The sequence below is a fragment of the Oncorhynchus kisutch genome, linkage group LG14 (genome assembly GCF_002021735.2).
Source record: "Oncorhynchus kisutch isolate 150728-3 linkage group LG14, Okis_V2, whole genome shotgun sequence".
Classification (NCBI taxonomy): Eukaryota; Metazoa; Chordata; class Actinopteri; order Salmoniformes; family Salmonidae; genus Oncorhynchus; species Oncorhynchus kisutch.
The window spans coordinates 18611402-18630002 of NC_034187.2; the positions used below are offsets into that span (position 1 = coordinate 18611402).

Below are 18601 nucleotides of genomic sequence, written 5' to 3' on the forward strand. Positions count from 1 at the left end.
CGTACCATTCTGTCAGCTTGTAAGAGATTTCAAACTGACTTCTAAATCAGCTGCTCTTTAAAAATGTTAATGGCTTTTGTGACTGTTTATATAAAAAGGGCTTTATCAATACATTTCTATTTGATTCATGAAATAAATGTGACTGATTGATCCTTTCCCCCATGCAGGTTGAGAACCCCAGCACGGCCAATGACGAGGGCATCACCCCCCTTCACAACGCCGTATGTGCTGGACGTCACCACATCGTCAAGTTCCTGCTCGACTTTGGAGTTAACGTCAATGCTGCTGACAGCGATGGATGGTGAGGACGTACACTGTGACCATTTCTCATTGACCTTTTCTTTCTCTTTCTCTTTGACCTTACCTTAGCTTTGGTCAGCTGCATTTAAAACGGTCAAGACATCACAATGTCTCCATGAACGTCTCTCCTTTTGTGTCTGTCGTGCTCAGGACCCCACTACACTGTGCGGCCTCCTGTAACAGTGTGCATCTCTGTAAGCTGCTGGTGGAGTCAGGGGCGGCCATCTTTGCCACCACCATCAGTGATGTGGAGACAGCGGCTGATAAATGTGAGGAGATGGAGGACGGATACACACAGTGTTCCCAGTTCCTCTTCGGTGAGTGGTGTTGTATAGAGAGACATGCGGCTCCTGTCTACAAAACAACCCCTAGCCCCTACACCCTTACACACCTTTGTAGATCTGTGGAGCTCAAAGGAGAGCTATGGGCCATGTCCCCAAAACAACACTTATCCCTACACACACGTGCTTGGATATGTAGAATTGGATCAGTATAAGCTATATGTCATCTAATCTTTATGAAGGCAAGGCAAAGCATCAACCTTATTGATGGTAACCATCCAATCCTTTACTAGGGGCAAGGAGATGCCCCTCAATCACGTCCGGTTGTGATACAGCCTGGAATCGAACCAGGGTCTGTAGTGACTGTGAAGTGACCTTCTTCCTCTCTGTCCATCCACCAGGGCTGCAGGAGAAGCTGGGGGTGATGAATAAAGGGTCTGTGTATGCGCTGTGGGACTATGAGGCACAGAGCTCAGATGAGCTGTCCTTCCACGAGGGAGACGCCATCACCACCCTGAGTCGCAGGGACCACGCTGAGACAGAGTGGTGGTGGGCCAGGCTACATGACAAGGAGGGCTACGTACCACGCAACCTGCTCGGGGTAAGGCCAGTCACCATGATGAATACAACTATGGTCTGAATCACTAGGAAGTTAATATCATAGAGATCCTATAATTTTGTTTAGTTATATGGTTAATGTGTTGTACCTAGGTATATAGATTTAAAAAATAGTGTATGAAATTAGATACTAATTAAATGTTAGTTGAATTGATGAGGATCCTAAATGACCGAAGCGGCATCTCAAAATATTTGGTAATAAATCCTAAGTTGTGACATGGCACCCCCTGCTGTACCTGTCTGTAGAATACGAATTTCCATGATCAGAAAATACAATTAATAGTAACATTTTCTTCTTACAGTTGTATCCAAGGATCAAGCCTAGACAACGTTCTCTGGCATAGAGAAGACGGTGCACGTTGTTGTGCTCTGACTGTGCTCAGAGCTGGGTCTGACTGGATCTGCAGACAGTGGCTGTGCCCGGACAGTGCCCTCTCTTTGTGCCAGTCTGTGCCTCCCCAGAACAAAGGATAAGGGCCAGGGCATGGACAGAGGGGTCCATATCCGGACAGACAGACATGCTTGGGATTGGTGGTCACTTACCTAACAGGAAGTAGAGGCAGTATCCACGGCCCAGAGATCATTCAGAGAATACTCTGAGCAGAGCTCCCCTCTTTCCCTTCTCACTCAGTGTTTGTCTCCTGTGTGTCAGTCAGAGTAAGGCCTAAATGTGATGATCTCAGAAAAGGGAGCAGAGAACAGGGGCAGTCATGAGTTATTGAATATGGGTTTTGCAGTAAGTGCTGTTTGAAGGCGATCAGAGTTCAAACTCTGGAGGTCATATCTTCAGGGTTCAGCAGAGGAAAGAAAGGAACAGGTTTTTACAAGATGAGAAAAGGAAGGAAAGTGACGGAAGGTGTAATTGAAAGACTTTGAAGGCCAGTTAAAACTACTAAAAGATGTGTGGAATGTTCTAAACAGTCATACAATGTTGGTGTTATTTATGCAAACCAAAACGTGTTCTGAAGGAATGAGTAGAAGATGTAATGCTGGGATGGGAAAGTGAAAGGGGCTGCATTCTCTTCTACAGATGCAATAACTATGAAGCTAACTATGGGTGTGAATTTGAACTAAACTCCTCATAAGCCTACAGTATATAAATGCTTTATCACCTAAAAAGGCCTATAGTTGGATCTCTCTTTGAAGTTTTTTATTTTGAGTTACATTTTAGCAGACGTTTGTACATTGTATTGTTTTCCCTATTTTTGTTTCAAGTTGGTTGTTGTCTTTTTAATACCCATCATGCAAAGTGATACACATTTTGATCACTGACCTCCTGTGCCATACCACAGGAGGTTGGTGGCACCTTAATTGGGGAGGATGGGCTTGTGGTAATGGCTGGAGCGGAATAGTGGAATGGTATCAAATACAGCAAACCTATGGTTTCCATGAGTTTGATGCCATTCCATTGGCTCCGTTCCAGCCATTATTATGAGACGTCCTCCCCTCAGCTGCCTCCAATGAGCCATACTGTACTATCTTTGGTATAGCCTACCTGTTGACTGATGCTGGCTTGATCTATAGGTTGTGTATAACCATCAGTTCTATGGGATGGTTTATGTGACAAAACGAACACCAAACAATATGCATAATGAAATGTAAATGTACACAATAAATAATGATTTCCCTTAAATGGGAATAAAACATGTTTTAACATATACTGAACAAAAATATGAATGCAACATGTAAAGTGTTGGTCCCATGTTTCATAAACTGAAATAAAAGATTCCAGAAATGTTCTATATGCACAAAAAGCTTATTTCTCTAAAATGTTGTGCACAAATTAGTTTACATCTCTGTTAGTTAGCATTTATCTTTTGCCAATATAACCCATCTACCTGACAGGTGTGGCATATTAAAAGGCTGATTAAACAGCATGATCTTTACACAGGTGCACCTTGTGCTGGGGACAATAAAATGCCACTCTAAAATGTACAGTTTTGTCACACAACACAATGCAACAGAAGTCTCAAGTTTTGAGGGAGCATGCAATTGGCATGCTGACTGCAGGAATGTCATTTTCTCTATGTCATTTTAGAAAATTTGGCAGTACATCCAACCAGCCTCACAACCTCAGACCACATATAACCACACCAGCCCAGGACCTCCACGTACAGCTTCTTCATCTGCAGGATTGGCTGAGACCAGCCACCCTGACAGCTGATGAAAATGTGGGTTTGTACAACCAAAGAATTGCTTCACAAACTGTCAGAAACTGTCTCAAGGAGCTCATCTGCATGCTCCTCATCCTCACCAGGGTCTTGGTCTGACTGCAGTTCGGCGTCATAACTGACTTCAGTGGGCAAATGCTCACCTTCGATGGCCATTGGCACGATGGAGGAGTGTGCTCTTTACGGATGAATCCTGTACCAGGCAGATGGCAGACAGTGTGTATGGCGTCGTGTTGGCAAGCTGTTTGCTGATGTCAACGTTGTGAATAGAGTGCCTCATGGTGGGGTTATGGTATAGGCAGGCATAAGCTATGGACAATGAACACAATTGCATTTTATAGAGGGAAATTTGAATGCACAGAGATACCGTGAGGAGATCCTGAGGCCCATTGTCGTGCCATTCATCTGCCGCCATCACCCAATGTTTCAGCATGATAATGCATGGCTCCGTGTCTCAAGGATCTGTACACAATTCCTGGAAGCTGAAAATGTCTCAGTTCTTCCATGGCCTGTCTAATCACCAGACATGTCAACTGTTGATCATGTTTGGGATGCTCTGGATCGACGTGTACGACAGTGTGTTCCAGTTCCCGCCAATATCCATCAACTTCACACAGCCATTGAAGAGGAGTGGGACAACATTGCACAGGCCACAATCAACAGCCTGATCAACTCTATGTGAAGGAGATGTGTTGCGCTTCATGATCTTTGAAATTGTTGCATGTTGCGGTTATATTTTAGTTCAGTATATAATGTTATACTTTACGTTTTGCAATGCTATGCGCAATGCTGACATTGGCTACAGTCTTCATACAGTACACCAAACGAGTTAATAATTGATTTATGATCTATCCCACCTCTGGGCTAAACATTGACCAGTATCTGCCTGACAGGTGCAGTTTTCTGTGAAGGTCAAGGAGTAATCACGTACTGAGAGCCGCAGTAAGGTATGGTTGTCACAAAGTTGCACCATTACAAAATGAATTGTACTATAGTAGCCTACTTCTTGCCTACTGTCTTTTCTGTTTAGGGGCAGTTGACCAATACTGCCCCAAATTTCTCTGCTTTGTAATCTGTGCCAAATTTGGAAAATCTCTGACATCCTTTTATTCATGGAATGAAATCTGAAATATTAGCAGTAGTGCTTATTATTAGTGTACATTTGATGCAGCATTCAAATGCAGTTACTAGTTATGACCAACAGGTGGTACTCCTTGTCACTGAGAAGATACAGTCAGAGACTCAAGAGAATGCTAGACATTTCATAGGCTACTTTTTATCTGCTTGGTGCCTGGCAAGTTAACTAAGTAGACCAGACCCAGCTGCTATTGCATTGTTGCCTATGGGAGAGCCACCCCTAAAGTAAACAGGAACTGTGCCATTTTTTTTCAATGTTTTTGCCTCATCTTTATAATCCGCAATCTTTGATGCAGAATCTCTGCAGACTAACTAAAAACCAGTGGAACTGTTAAGCTATACTAAGACACCCTTAGATTGCTTTCCTTCTGATACCAATCTGTTAATATCAGCTATAAGCATGAATGATCTAGTATTCCATTGTTTATATATAGTACCAGTGAAAAGTTTGGACACACCTCGTCAATCAAGGGTTTTTCTTAATTTTTTACTATTTTCTATATTGTAGAATAATAGTGCAGACATCAAAACTATGAAATAACACATATGGAATCATGTAGTAAACAGTGTTAAACAAATTAAAAAATATTTTACATTTGAGATTCTTCAAAGTAGCCACCTTTTGCCTTGATGACAGCATTGCACACTCTTAACCAGCTTCACGAGGGATGCTTTTCCAACAGTCTTGAAGGAGTTCCCACATATGCTGAGCACTTTTTTGCTGATTTTCCTTCACTCTGCAGTCCAACTCATCCCAAACCATCTCAATTGGGTTCAGGTTGGGTGATTGTGGAGGCCAGGTCACCTGATGCAGCCCTCCATCACTCTCCTTCTTGGTCAAATAGCCCTTACACAGCCTGGAGGTGTGTTTTGGGTCATTGTCCTGTTGGAAAAACTAATGATAGTCCCACTAAGTGATAACCAAATGGAATGGTGTATCACTGCAGAATGCTGTGGTAGCCATGCTGGTTAAGTGTGCCTTGAATTCTAAATAAATCAAAGTGTTGTCAGTAAAGCACCAACATACCTCCTCCTCCATGCTTCATGGTGGGAACCACACATGTGGAGATCATCCGTTAACCTACTCTGTATCTCACAAAGACATGGCGGTTGGAACCAAAAATCTCAATTTTCAGACCAAAAGACAGATTTACACCGGTCTAATGTCCATTGCTCATGTTTCTTGGCCCAAGCAAGTCTCTTCTTATTATTGGTGTCCTTTAGTAGTCGTTTCTTTACAGCAATTGGACCATGAAGGCCTGATTCACGCAGTCTCTTCTGAACAGTTGATGTTGAGATGTGTCTTTTACTTGAACTCTGTGAAGCATTTATTTGGGCTGCAATTCAGCAGGTAGCGGAAGCAGCAGGTAGCCTAGTGGTTAGAGTGTTAGACTAGTAACCGAAAGGTTGCAAGATCGAATCCCTGAAGTGACAAGTTAAAAATCTGTTGTTCTGCCCCTGAACAAGGCAATTAACCCACTGTTCCTAGGCCATCATTGAAAATAAGAATTTGTTCTTAACTGACTTACCTAGTTAAATAAAGGTCAAATAAATAACAAATTCTGAGGCTGGTAACTCTAATGAACTTATCCTCTGCAGTAGAGTTAACCTTGTATCTTCCTTTCCTGTGGCGGTCCTCATGAGAGCCAGATTCAGTTCAGGTTCCCCTCTTTCCACTGGGATTCTCTGCCTCTAACCCTATTACAGGGGCTGAGTCACTGGCTTACTGGGGCTCTCTCATGCCGTCCCTGGAAGGGGTGCGTCACCTGAGTGGGTTGATTCACTGATGTGGTCATCCTGTCTGGGTTGGCGCCCCCCTTGGGTTGTGCCATGACAGAGATCTTTGTGGGCTATTCTCGGCCCTGTCTCAGGATGGTAAGTTGGTGGTTGAAGATATCCCTCTAGTGGTGTGGGGGCTGTGCTTTAGCAAAGTGGGTTACATCCTTCCTGTTTGGCCCTGTCCGGGGGTGTCCTCGGATGGGTCCACAGTGTCTCCTGACCCCTCCTGTCTCAGCCTCCAGTATTTATGCTGCAGTAGTTTATGTGTCGGGGGGCTAGGGTCAGTTTGTTATATCTGGAGTATTTCTCCTGTCCTATTCGGTATCCTGTGTGAATCTAAGTGTGCGTTCTCTAATTCTCTCCTTCTCTCTTTCTTTCTCTCTCTCGGAGGACCTGAGCCCTAGGACCATGCCCCAGGATTACCTGACATGATGACTCCTTGCTGTCCCCAGTCCACCTGGCCGTGATGCTGCTCCAGTTTCAACTGTTTTGCCTTCTTATTATTCGAACATGCTGGTCATTTATGAACATTTGAACATCTTGGCCATGTTCTGTTATAATCTCCACCCGGCACATCCAGAAGAGGACTGGCCACCCCACATATGCTCTCTCTAATTCTCTCTTTTTTTCTCTCTCTCGGAGGACCTGAGCCCTAGGACCATGCCCCAGGACTACCTGACATGATGACTCCTTGCTGTCCCCAGTCCATCTGACCGTGCTGCTTCTCCAGTTTCAACTGTTCTGCCTTATTATTATACGACCATGCTGGTCATTTATGAACATTTGAACATCTTGGCCATGTTCTGTTATAATCTTCACCCGGCACAGCCAGAAGAGGACTGGCCACCCCACATAGCCTGGTTCCTCTCTAGGTTTCTTCCTAGGTTTTGGCCTTTCTAGGGAGTTTTTCCTAGCCACCGTGCTTCTACACCTGCATTGCTTGCTGTTTGGGGTTTTAGGCTGGGTTTCTGTACAGCACTTTGAGATATCAGCTGATGTACGAAGGGCTATATAAATAAATTTGATTTGATTTGATTCATCATAGCTCTTGATGGTTTTTGCGACTGCACTTGAAGTTCTTTTTCCGGATTAATGTCTTAGAGTAATGATGGACTGTCATTTCTCTTTGCTTATTTGAGCTGTTCTTGCCATAATATGGAATTGGTATTTTACCAATTAGGGCTATCTTCTGTATACCACTCTTACCTTGTCACAACACAACTGATTGGCATTAAAAAGGAAAGAAATTCCACAAATGAACTTTTAACAAGGTACAGCTGTTAATTGAATACATTCCAGGTGACTACCTCATGAAGCTGGTTGAGAGAATGCCAAGAGTGTGCAAAGCTGTCATCAAGGCAAAGGGTGGCTACTTTGAAGAATCCCAATCTTGTTTAACACTTTTTTGATTACTACATGATTCCATATGTGTTATTTCATAGTTTCGATGTCTTCACTATTATTATACAATGTAGAAAATAGTACAAATAAAGAAAAACCCTTGAATGAGTAGGTGTGTCCAAACTTTTGGCTGGTACTGTACATGTAGGCTACGCTATTGTTTAAGCTGTCATGGTTGATGAGACATAGCCACGTTTGCTAAGACTATGTTAAACAGATGTCAGTAGCAGCTTCATATAAAACCAATTTATAAAATAATTTAAAATAGTAATGGAAAAGCTCATGCTCGCTTTCAATTTGTTTAACTACCTCTATTTTGACAAGCTGTGTTGAATTGAAGAATGTCTACTATTGGGATCAGCTAATTACAAGCTATGAGGTCTCTAAAGGTAAATATTTAATGATCAAAAGCCCCTTGGCCTTGGGCTATCTCCTGAAGAGCCGCGCGTGTGGAGGATAGATCCTGTATCTGGAAAGCTAAGGACTGGAATGCCAAGTCTTACTCTTCCACACCCATGATTCTGCCCATCCATAATATAAACACATATGCCATGTGTGAGCATATACTGTATGTATATAAAGATGTAATATAGCTCTGCTTCTACCTATAGTAGCCTGATGTGTTTCACTGTCTGTAAGTACAGTATGTATTAGACACTCTCTGTATAGTCTCCCAAGCTACAGTGTCATAACAAGCACCATTTAATGGAATGGCATGGCTGCTGAGTTTATTGAATGTTTACTGCACACTTAGGAAGCAGTTCACCAAGGCCCTATGTCAGTCACAGCTCTAACAGGCCTTTATGTTGCTTCATGAATTTAAGTATGATTTCCAGCATGAGTGGAACAATTAAAGATGATATTGTAAAAAATATATAGTGAGCTACGAGTTATCATTTTGATATAAGCTGTAGAAATGGAAATTAGGGTGCTTCTTTTTCTTTTTTTGGGGTCACTGGTATTTTGGAAAGGACAGTCATTGAGAACCACTAATGCTGCATCAACACAGGCAGACCAATTCAGATATTTTTCCCACTAATTGGTCTTTTGACCAATTAAATCAGATCTTTTCACACCAGATAATTTTCACATCTGATTGGTCAATTATCCCTCCCCCAGGAGACAGAGTATTAAGGGTTAATCTGAGATCAGATCAGAGGCATTAGAGGATTGATCCCTCACCTCCCATAAGTGGACATCCCAGAGATGGCACCCTATTCACTGTATACTAATTTTCTGGTCAAATGTAGTGCACTATGTAAGGATAGGGTGTTCAGCCTCAGGTATCAATGACAATACCTTCTAGAGAAGGAAAGGACAGGGTGGTACAACAAGATACTGTACAATAATTGGCATACTATATTCTATGTTACTGTAATGGAGTTATAGGAAGAACGTAACACTGTACGCTGTTTTCATTGAAAACTATCACACGTTTGGAAATACACAATGTGTTGGTAATATTCAGTGTGGATGAAAGAAATGAAAAAGCACAGTTCTATATGTTTGAGATATGAAAGATTTGAGAGAGGGTGCAGACAGCTGTATAGTTTGCCTGTCTGCTGAATAATGTTTCATTTGTTCTGTTAGCTATAGGTCTAATACAGTACAGTTTATAGAAATAGTATTGTGGTCCAACTACAATCCTCTCAGGCATTTCTATACAAAGCGTGACATACTATCGTACCAATCATTAATCCTCCATCAATCACAACCTTTGATGTCTAGATATACTGTGTGTGTGTGTGTGTGTGTGTGTGTGTGTGTGTGTGTGTGTGTGTGTGTGTGAGTGTGTGTGTGTGTGTGTGTGTGTGTGTGTGTGTGTGTGTGTGTGTGTGTGTGTGTGTGTGTGTGTGTGTGTGGAAAAGGCTTGGTGGATTTCTCCTTTTGTTTAAAACTATAAATCAAGCTGGAAATCAAAACTTTTTAAGGTAAACTTTTGTTTCAGTGATGTTCTATCTACATTATAAAGAGCTCTTACACATCTCCACGGTAAAGTTCTAGGATGTAGAGGCATTGTCTGGTTGGATTTGCTGCACAGAGGTGGGAAATTCTCCTTGCAAATGTGTTGGTCTCAGGAATAGCAACAAAAGATCACTATGAAGTCAACAAGTCTGCATATTTGACCTTAAGGTGAAACAAATGAAAGTGAACACATCATAACAAATTAATCTGGTTGAGTTACAGTACAGCCAAGTCAGAAAGAGAACAGAACAGACCTGCGAAGAGAAAGACAGAGAGAAAAAAAGTAATGTAAACCAGAGAGAGAAACCTTAGTTTGAACTCCTTACAGTCCTGCCTGCCCTGCCTGACGACAACGACCAGTCTGTCTGTACAGGGGGCTTATCCCTAGAGCAGCTTTACTGTGCTTTACTGACTGTACACGACACTTACATACCTCCATTAGCCCCCCAGCTGGGAACAATAAGCAGGCCTGGACAATTTAAATATTTACGCACCACTAATACACCCAGTTCAACCTTTGGAAGTGCTGCCTTCTGCACATAAAGCAGACCAACCAGCCCCTGACGTCACCCCCTGCATGCCTCACTCCCTTCGCTGGCTATGGCTCTGGGACAGCAAACAGTGTAGCTTGGCCTCTAAGAGAAGCCATCAATTCTATAGGGATGATAAGGAAAAGTATGATGCTGGTGATGATGATGGTTTGCCAAAGGGATGATCTCTTGAACCACTGTAAAGAATGAGGCTGATGAAGAAAAAGCAAGGGTGAGTAAACGATAAGGACAAGGTGTTTAAGTAGACTGTTGAACCAAAATAAATCCACCTTGGATATATAAACCAGATCGGAGGCGTGAGGAACTAAAACTAGTAGTCACCCCTGTAGGTCGAGCTATGTTACACAGTTTCCAGTTACAACATACATAAAAGGAACAAAAACAACTTTTAGGACTAAAATCAGTAGTAAATCTCTGTATTCCAAAATGGACCATAATCCTGGAGCTATGGCCTGCTCTGCACTGCATGCATCACCAGCTGCTGTCATGGCTGTAATTCCACCATACAGCTCTCATTCCACCATTATTCCTATAATCCCCCGTAATTCTGTCTGTGCCCTGTTTTTGGCTAAATAAATCCCATGTTACCCCTCCACCATCAGCTCCCCATCAGCTCTGCTAAAGGATAGGACTTTTAAAGTCAACTTTGACATAGTTGATAATGTGTCTTGTCTTGTCTTGTTACAGCCTGAATTCAAAATGGATTAAATATATTTATTTTCTCACCCATCTACACACAATATCCCATAATGACAAAGCGAAAACATGTTTTGAGACATTTTTAGCAGTCTCTAAGAGCTTTGCACACCTGGATTGTACAATATTTGCACATTATTCTTTTAATTTATTCAAGGTCTGTGAAGTTTGTTGTTAATCATTGCTAGACAGACATGTTCATGTCTTGCCATATATTTTATAAGACGGTTTAATTAAAACAATAACTAGGCCACTCAGGAACATTCAATGTTGTCTTGGTAAGCAACTCCAGTGTGTATTTGGCATTGTGTTTTAGGTTATTTTCCTGCTGAAAGGTGAATTTGTCTCCTAGTGTCTGATGGAAAGCAGACTGAGACAAGTTTTCCTCTTGCCTGTGCTTAGCTCTATTCCGTTTCTTTTTATCCTGAAAAACTCCTTAGTCCTTTCCGATGAGAAGCGTACCCATAACATGATGCAGCCTAACCTCGCTTATTAACACACGCCTGCCAGCTGCACCAATGTGTCAGAGGAAACACAGTTCACCTGACAATCGAGGTCAGCCTGCAGGTGCACGGCCCACCAAAAATCAAATCAAATCAAATGTATTGATCACATACATGTGATTAGCAGATGTTATTGCGGGTGTAGCGAAATGCTTGTGCTTCTAGCTCCAACAGTACACTAATATATAACAAATGACACAACATATACCCAATACACACAAATCTAAGTAGGAATGAATTAAGACTATATACATATATGGATGAGCGATGTCAGAGCGGAACGGACTAAGATACAGTAGAATAGTATAGAATACAGCATATACAAATGAAATGAGTAATGCAAGATATGTAAACATTATTAAGTGACTAAAATACCGTAGAATAGTATAGATTACAGTATATACATATGAGATAATGCCAGATATGTAAACATTATTAAAGTGACTAGTGTTCCATTCCTTAAAGTGGTCAGTGATTTCTAGTCTATGCCTATAGGCAGCAGCCTCTAATGTGCTAGTGATGGCTGTTTAACAGTCTGATGGCCTTGAGAAGCTGTTTTTCAGTCTCTCGACCCTAGTTTTGATGCACCTGTACTGACCTCGCCTTCTGGATGATAGCGGAGTGAACAGGCAGTGGCTCGGGTGGTTGATGTCCTTGATGATCTTTTTGGCCTTCCTGTGACCGCAAGTGCGGTAGGTGTCCTGGAGGGCGGGTAGTTTGCCCCCGGTAATGTGTTGGGCATACCGCACCACCCTCTGGAGAGCCCTGCAGTTGCTGGCGGTGCAGTTGCCATGCCAGGCGGTGATACAACCCTACAGGATGCTTTCAATTGTTCATCTGTAAAGGTTTGTGAGGGTTTTAGGTGAGAAGCCAAATTTCTTTAGCCTCCTGAGGTTGAAGAGGCTCTGTTACGTATTCGTCACCACGCTGTCTGTGTGGGTTGTCCATTTCAGTTTGTCAGTGATATGTACGCCAAGGAACTTGAAGCTTCCCACCTTCTCCGCTGCGGTCCCGTCGATGTAGATAGGGGGGTGCACCCTCTGCTGTTTCCTGAAGTCCACGATCATCTCCTTTGTTTTGTAGACGTTGAGTGAGAGGTTGTTTTCCAGGCACCACACATCGCTAGAGCGCGATGAGCCAAGTAAAGCCCGTCCGGCCAAACCCTCCCCTAACCCGGACAACGCTGGGCCAATTGTGTGGTGCCCTATGGGACTCCCGATCATGGCCGGTTGTGATACAGCCCGGGATCAAACCCAGTCTGTAGTGACGCCTCTAACACGGCGATGCACTGCGATGCAGTGCTTAGACCGCTGCGCTACTCAGGAGGCCCCTTTGCCACGTTTTTGCCGTTTTACTTTAATACTTTATTGCAAAAAAGATGTGTGTAGGTTAGTATTGTGGAGTAACTACAATGTTGTTGATCCATCCTCAGTTTTCTCCTGTCAAATCATATCAAATTGTATTTGTCACATGCGCCGAATACAACAGGTGTAGACCTTACTGTGAAATGCTTACTTACAAGCCCTTAACCAACAATGCAGTTTTAAGATAATATAGTTACGTTTTCACTGCCATTAAACTCTGTAACTGTTTTAAAGTCACCATTGGCCTCATGGCGAAATCCTTTAGTGGTTTTCTTCCTCTCCGGCAACTGAGTTAGGAAGGATGCCTGTATTTTTGTTGTGACTGAGTGTATTGATACACCATCCAAAGTGTAATTAATAACTTCACCATGCTCAAATGGATATTGAGTGTCTGCTTTAAAATACAATTGACCACTAGGCGCCCTTGTTTGCAAGGCGTTTGAAAACCTCCCTTCTCTTAGTGGTTGAATCTGTATTTGAAATTCACTGCTCGACTGAATTACAGATATTTGTATGTGTGGGGTACAGAGATGAGGTGTCCTTCAAAAAACATGTTTAACGCCATTAGTCCATGCAATTTACGTGACTTATTCAGCAAATTTTGACTCCTCAACTTATTTAGGCTTGCCATAACAAATGGGTTGAATACTTATTGACCCAAGACATTTCAGCTTTTCATTTTTTATTAATTTGTAAAAATAATAAAAAGCATAATTCCACTTAGACATTATGGGGTATTGTGTGTAGACAAGTGACACACAGTCTCAATTTAATTAATTTTAAATTCAGGCTGTTAACACAACAACATTTTGAAAAAGTCAAGGTGTGTGAATACTTTCTGAAGGTACTATACACTTTTTTACAAGGGCTGATCATAGTTCTCCATTGGAGCCCCATTCCTATAGAACTACATTTCCCATACAAACATTGCTTTGTTATCCTTGGTCAGTTCGCGCTAACATGAGCAGAGAGGAAGAGGAGAAGCGAGAGGGTTTACTCCGCCCAATATCTGTCCACGAAAAATAAGACCACGAATTTTATAAGAGTGTCGAATTTGGTAAACAAAAATGTAATTTCTAATTTGTTACGTGAGGCTAATTTGATCGAAAATAAGTTTGTTTTGGAGTTTATATATACTTTCATTGGCTAGAATGGTCCGAGCTGATCTCGCGATCCTCCCGCCTGCCTTCCATCTTTGAGGACATGTAATTCCATTGTAAAACCGGTCACTCAACTATCTTGTCAATATTATAGATCATATTTGCATGAGCGCAAAAGGGATGATCTCACCTACAACAGCCCAATAACTATTGTGTTAAAGGGGAATACACAAGCGTAAAGCGTCGAACTGCTTCGATGATGGATTTGTTTACGAGGTGAGCTAAAACGACATTAGATAACTAACATTATGACAGTGGTGTATTTTTTTCCACAGTGGAATATATTCCAGATAAATTATTTGAAATGATTTATGCCGACACGGATGAGATACGATGACTGAGGATAGGCTGTATGGGTGGGACGAAGGGATAGCATGTCAATAGAATAGCAAATTAAAGATCCCTGTGAACCGCCGCCGACACTTTTTGTCAGCAACATTTTGCACAGTAAAGGTGATTTGATCACCTTGGTATGTGAAGAATGTCTTTACGCGGTTGCGTTTGCGAGTTTCGTGTGTCTTTTGTCTCAGTTAGTGTATTTATGAGGGCTATGTGGCGAAAGAACCTGTGTTCTACCCATATAACTGGTGTGCATGCACTACAAACCGCCATAGTATTCAAGTTACATTGAGATTCGACCTGCTTTTTGAATACGCTTTGATGTGTAGTAATTTTATGAGTGCAGTGTAGCCTAATTAAGCCTACTGTGTAGGCTAATTATGGTATGAATGATGGAAACAATGCGAGATGGATATGTTTATAGGCTACATCAGTGTTGATTGACTGCATTCACAACATGTGTATTACTCTACTGTGGCAACAGTAGGCTTTGCCATTCAATGTAATCCCCCTTGAACCGCAATTAGAAGCTATGCCAGTATGTCTGCCAAGACTCTCAGGGGAGAAAGTGATTACGTTATACTATCAACAAGCAAACAAGTTGCTCTTTATGATGTAGTGGTGTTGGTAAACTGTCTACGGTTTGTATTCTATTTCTATTCAATTATACTCTTCCCTGGGGGTCAGAATAGCAGTGATACCTATTCATGAAGAGGTTTCATGTTGGGGACATACATCATTTCAGATGTTTTGGTCTTTTTAGATTGGTGGACCACACCTGGAACTCATGGTTGGAGTCTGAGACAGGTGCTTTATACTGGCATCAGTCACCTGGTGCTTTTATGAATTGTTTTGTTTTGTCTGCTAGGCTACCTCTTCAGTCTGCTACAGGAACTTACTTCTTCATAGGCATTATACTAATACTAGAGGTTTGAGACCTATAGCTAGACTTGGCTGGCTAAAGATGTAAGACATCCCCATTCTCAGATTAGTCATTTAATACTATTAGATTCTCCAGGAATCAGACTTATCCAAGTCATTAAAGTCATTAGTCCCAATGAGTTGTTTTTAATCAATTAGAAAAGGGCATAGAGGACATTACAACTAGAGGTCGACTGATTATGATTTTTCAACGCCGATACCGATTAATCGGCCGATTTTTGAAATTTATTTGTAATAATGACAATTACAACAATACTGAATTAACACTTATTTTAACTTAATATAATACATCAATAAAATCAATTTAGCCTCAAGTAAATAATGAAACATGTTCAATTTGGTTTAAATAATGCAAAAACAAAGTCTTGGAGTAGAAAGTAAAAGTGCAATATGTGCTATGTAAGAAAGCTAACGTTTCAGTTCCTTGCTCAGAACATGAGAACATATGAAAGCTGGTGGTTCCTTTTCACATGAGTCTTCAATATTCCCAGGTAAGAAGTTTTAGGTTGTAGTTATTATAGGAATTATAGGACTATTTCTCTCTATACCATTTGTATTTCATTAACCTTTGACTATTGGATGTTCTTATTGGCACTTTAGTATTGCCAGTGTAACAGTATAGCTTCCGTCCCTCTCCTCACTCCTCCCTGGGCTCGAACAAGCAACACAATGACAACAGCCACCATCGAAGCAGCATTACCCATGCAGAGCAAGGGGAACAACTACTCCAAGTCTCGGACCGAGTGACGTTTGAAACGCTATTAGCGCACGCTAACTAGCTAGCCATTTCACTTCGGTTACACCAGCCTCATCTCGGAGTTGATAGGCTTGAAGTCATAAACAGCGCAATGCTTGACGCACAAAGAAGAGCTGCTGGCAAAACGCACGAAAGTGCTGTTTGAATGAATGTTTACGCGGCTGCTTCTGCCTACCACCGCTCAGCCAGATACTTAGATACTTGTATGCTTGTATGCTCAGTCAGATTATATGCAATGCAGGACACGCTAGATAATATCTAGTAATATCATCAACCATGTGTAGTTAACTAGTGATTATGATTGATTGTTTTTATAAGATAAGTTTAATGCTAGCTAGCAACTTACCTTGGCTTACTGCATTCGCGTAACAGGCAGCCTCCTTGTGGAGTGCAACGAGAGAGAGGCAGGTCATTATTGCGTTGGACTAGTTAACTGTAAGGTTGCAAGATTGGATCCCCGAGCTGACAAGGTGAAAATCTGTCGTTCTGCCCCCGAACAAGGCAGTTAACCCACCGTTCCTAGGCCGTCATTGAAAATAAGAATGTGTTCTTAACTGACTGGCCTAGTTAAATAAAGGTATATAATTTTGATTTTTTTTAAATCGGCAAATCGGCACCCAAAAATACCGATTTCCGATTGTTGTGAAAACTTGAAATCGGCCCTAATTAATCGGCCATTCCGATTAATCGGTCGACCTCTAATTACAACTCTTGTACATGTACCAGTTTTGCCCCTCTCCTCCTGGCATCAGGTGAGGCATTTAAAAGAATGATAATATCAATGCTTGCTGAACCGTCTGCACTCAGCACGCATCTATCCCTAATTGCTGTGTGTAATGATGCAGAAGATGGGTAATGTCTTGGTTATCTCCCTGCACTGCAATGACTTCCGTGATGTTAGACATGCATAATAGCATGCTGCCTGGAGGCCTCTGATCAAGCCCAAGTCATGCTAATGAGAACATCCCCAGTAGCAAAGTGTTAACCTGTTCTCATTCTGAAATATGATGGGCTTTTTGAAGGGCTGACGCAAATCACATGCCTGAGTCAGTCTCACAATCACTTATATTATTACAGTGCTGTTAATCATCCAGACCAGACCCGCCCCCCCCCCCCCCCGTGTGTGTATATGTGTGTGTCTGTGTACAGCACTGGAGTTTCATCCTTTTTAATTAGTAACACCTCTAATATCTAACACGCCGGGCACTGGGCAGATCTTACTTCCCAGCAGCAGACCATTCAGTTCAGATGGGTTGTTGTCTGGCTGCCTGCACTGTGCCCCCAGGCAGACATTCCCCATGGTTCACCAGCCCTGAATCACAGGTTCCTACAGTACTACTGACCTCTCTGCATTCCCCTGTCTGGGACCCCCCCCCCCCCCCCCTTTGTGTGTGTATGTGTGGGAGGAGAAGTCTTCAATTAAAACCAGTGAGGTCATGCTGATACAGTACCGTACAGTATGTACTGTAGGAGCTATCTCAACGTAAGGGAATGTCAGAGCTGTGCCAAGACTTGATACCGGGACTTATTTCCACTCGAGGAACCGATACCGAGCGAGGAGGAGTCCTGAGAGGGATGTTAGTATTCCTCTGTGATGTTCACACCGCCCTCAAATTCATCTAAAGCTCTGCTCACAGCAGCTCCAGTCCCAGACTTAGTCATGCACAATGACACCATGACGTATTGGTAAAGAGTTTTGTCCCGCTTTATTTGAAGTACATCTTATAAAGGCTTCATAAAGCATTCATATATGCTTCATAAGCACTGCATACATGGATCACAAATAATAATCTGTAACTGTATTTCATTCTCTATAAAAAGATGAATAAATGTGAACAAATAAACTGTTGCTTATGTCACACTGTCATGCCACATTATGAATCTTTATAGGACATGATATACGCTTATAGATGATTTGTGAAGCATCTATGTAGGGCTTTATGAAGCCTTCATAAAATGAACTTCAAATAAAGCGGGACTGAGTAATGGAGTAATTTATCCCATTGAAAACATATGAATATAATATCAGTAATAAATGAGAATGAATGACTGACATCTGCTCTACCACTGTGACGTCTGAAGATGTAGCCGTAGAGGGGACGTACAGAAGGGGTAGACGGTTGTAGAGAAAGGAGGTAGAGCATTCTACTCTAAATAGGCTAGTTGTTCATAAAACGTTCCAGTCTTGATCTAACTCTATGACAATTGGGAAAGCCTTGCAAAAGAGAAACATTGTAGCTCTTCCGCTAAATGTGTACCATTTGGCACAGTTCTGGTTGGTTCTATTTTTCCTCATAATGAAGTCATGATGTACTGTTTTTAGAATAGTTTTGTTGCTATGTCAAGATATTGATGAGGATAGATGAGCTATCTCACTCAGTGAAACCAAGCCAGTTGTTTTTCCTTCAGTGGTCGCTCAGCTTCTGCCTTTCCCTGTGAACTGCTGTGGAGAATGATTTACCAGAGTACTGTATGCTCTCTGCTGGACTTTAGTATGTGTGTTTCACTCTCTGATTGTGTGTCTGTTCAAGACTTGCATATTTGCATGTGGTGGAGACAGACATTGCGTAATACCACAAGGTTGGTAGCAACACACCCCTTCCACCACCCACAGTAAAATCAGGCAGATAGGAGGAG

General features: G+C 42.0%; 2 protein-coding genes across 10 annotated transcripts in view; both read left to right on the forward strand.

Annotated features, from left to right (window-relative positions):
• Positions 1–2324, forward strand: part of LOC109904218 (apoptosis-stimulating of p53 protein 1) — a 47405-nt gene extending 45081 nt beyond the window's left edge. For all 9 annotated transcript variants that reach the window (XM_031787973.1, XM_031787968.1, XM_031787964.1 and 6 more), the window contains 4 exons: positions 168–301; positions 451–617; positions 983–1182; positions 1502–2324. In XM_031787973.1, coding sequence (XP_031643833.1) covers positions 168–301; positions 451–617; positions 983–1182; positions 1502–1543 — 543 coding nt within the window. In that variant the 3' untranslated portion in view covers positions 1544–2324. The remainder of the gene's footprint in view (positions 1–167; positions 302–450; positions 618–982; positions 1183–1501) is intronic.
• Positions 2325–14026: 11702 nt separating this feature from the next.
• LOC109904217 (disheveled-associated activator of morphogenesis 1) overlaps positions 14027–18601 on the forward strand; it is an 81890-nt gene continuing 77315 nt past the window's right edge. The window contains exon 1 of the mRNA XM_031787975.1: positions 14027–14142. The gene's annotated coding sequence lies outside the window, so the exon portion shown is untranslated. The remainder of the gene's footprint in view (positions 14143–18601) is intronic.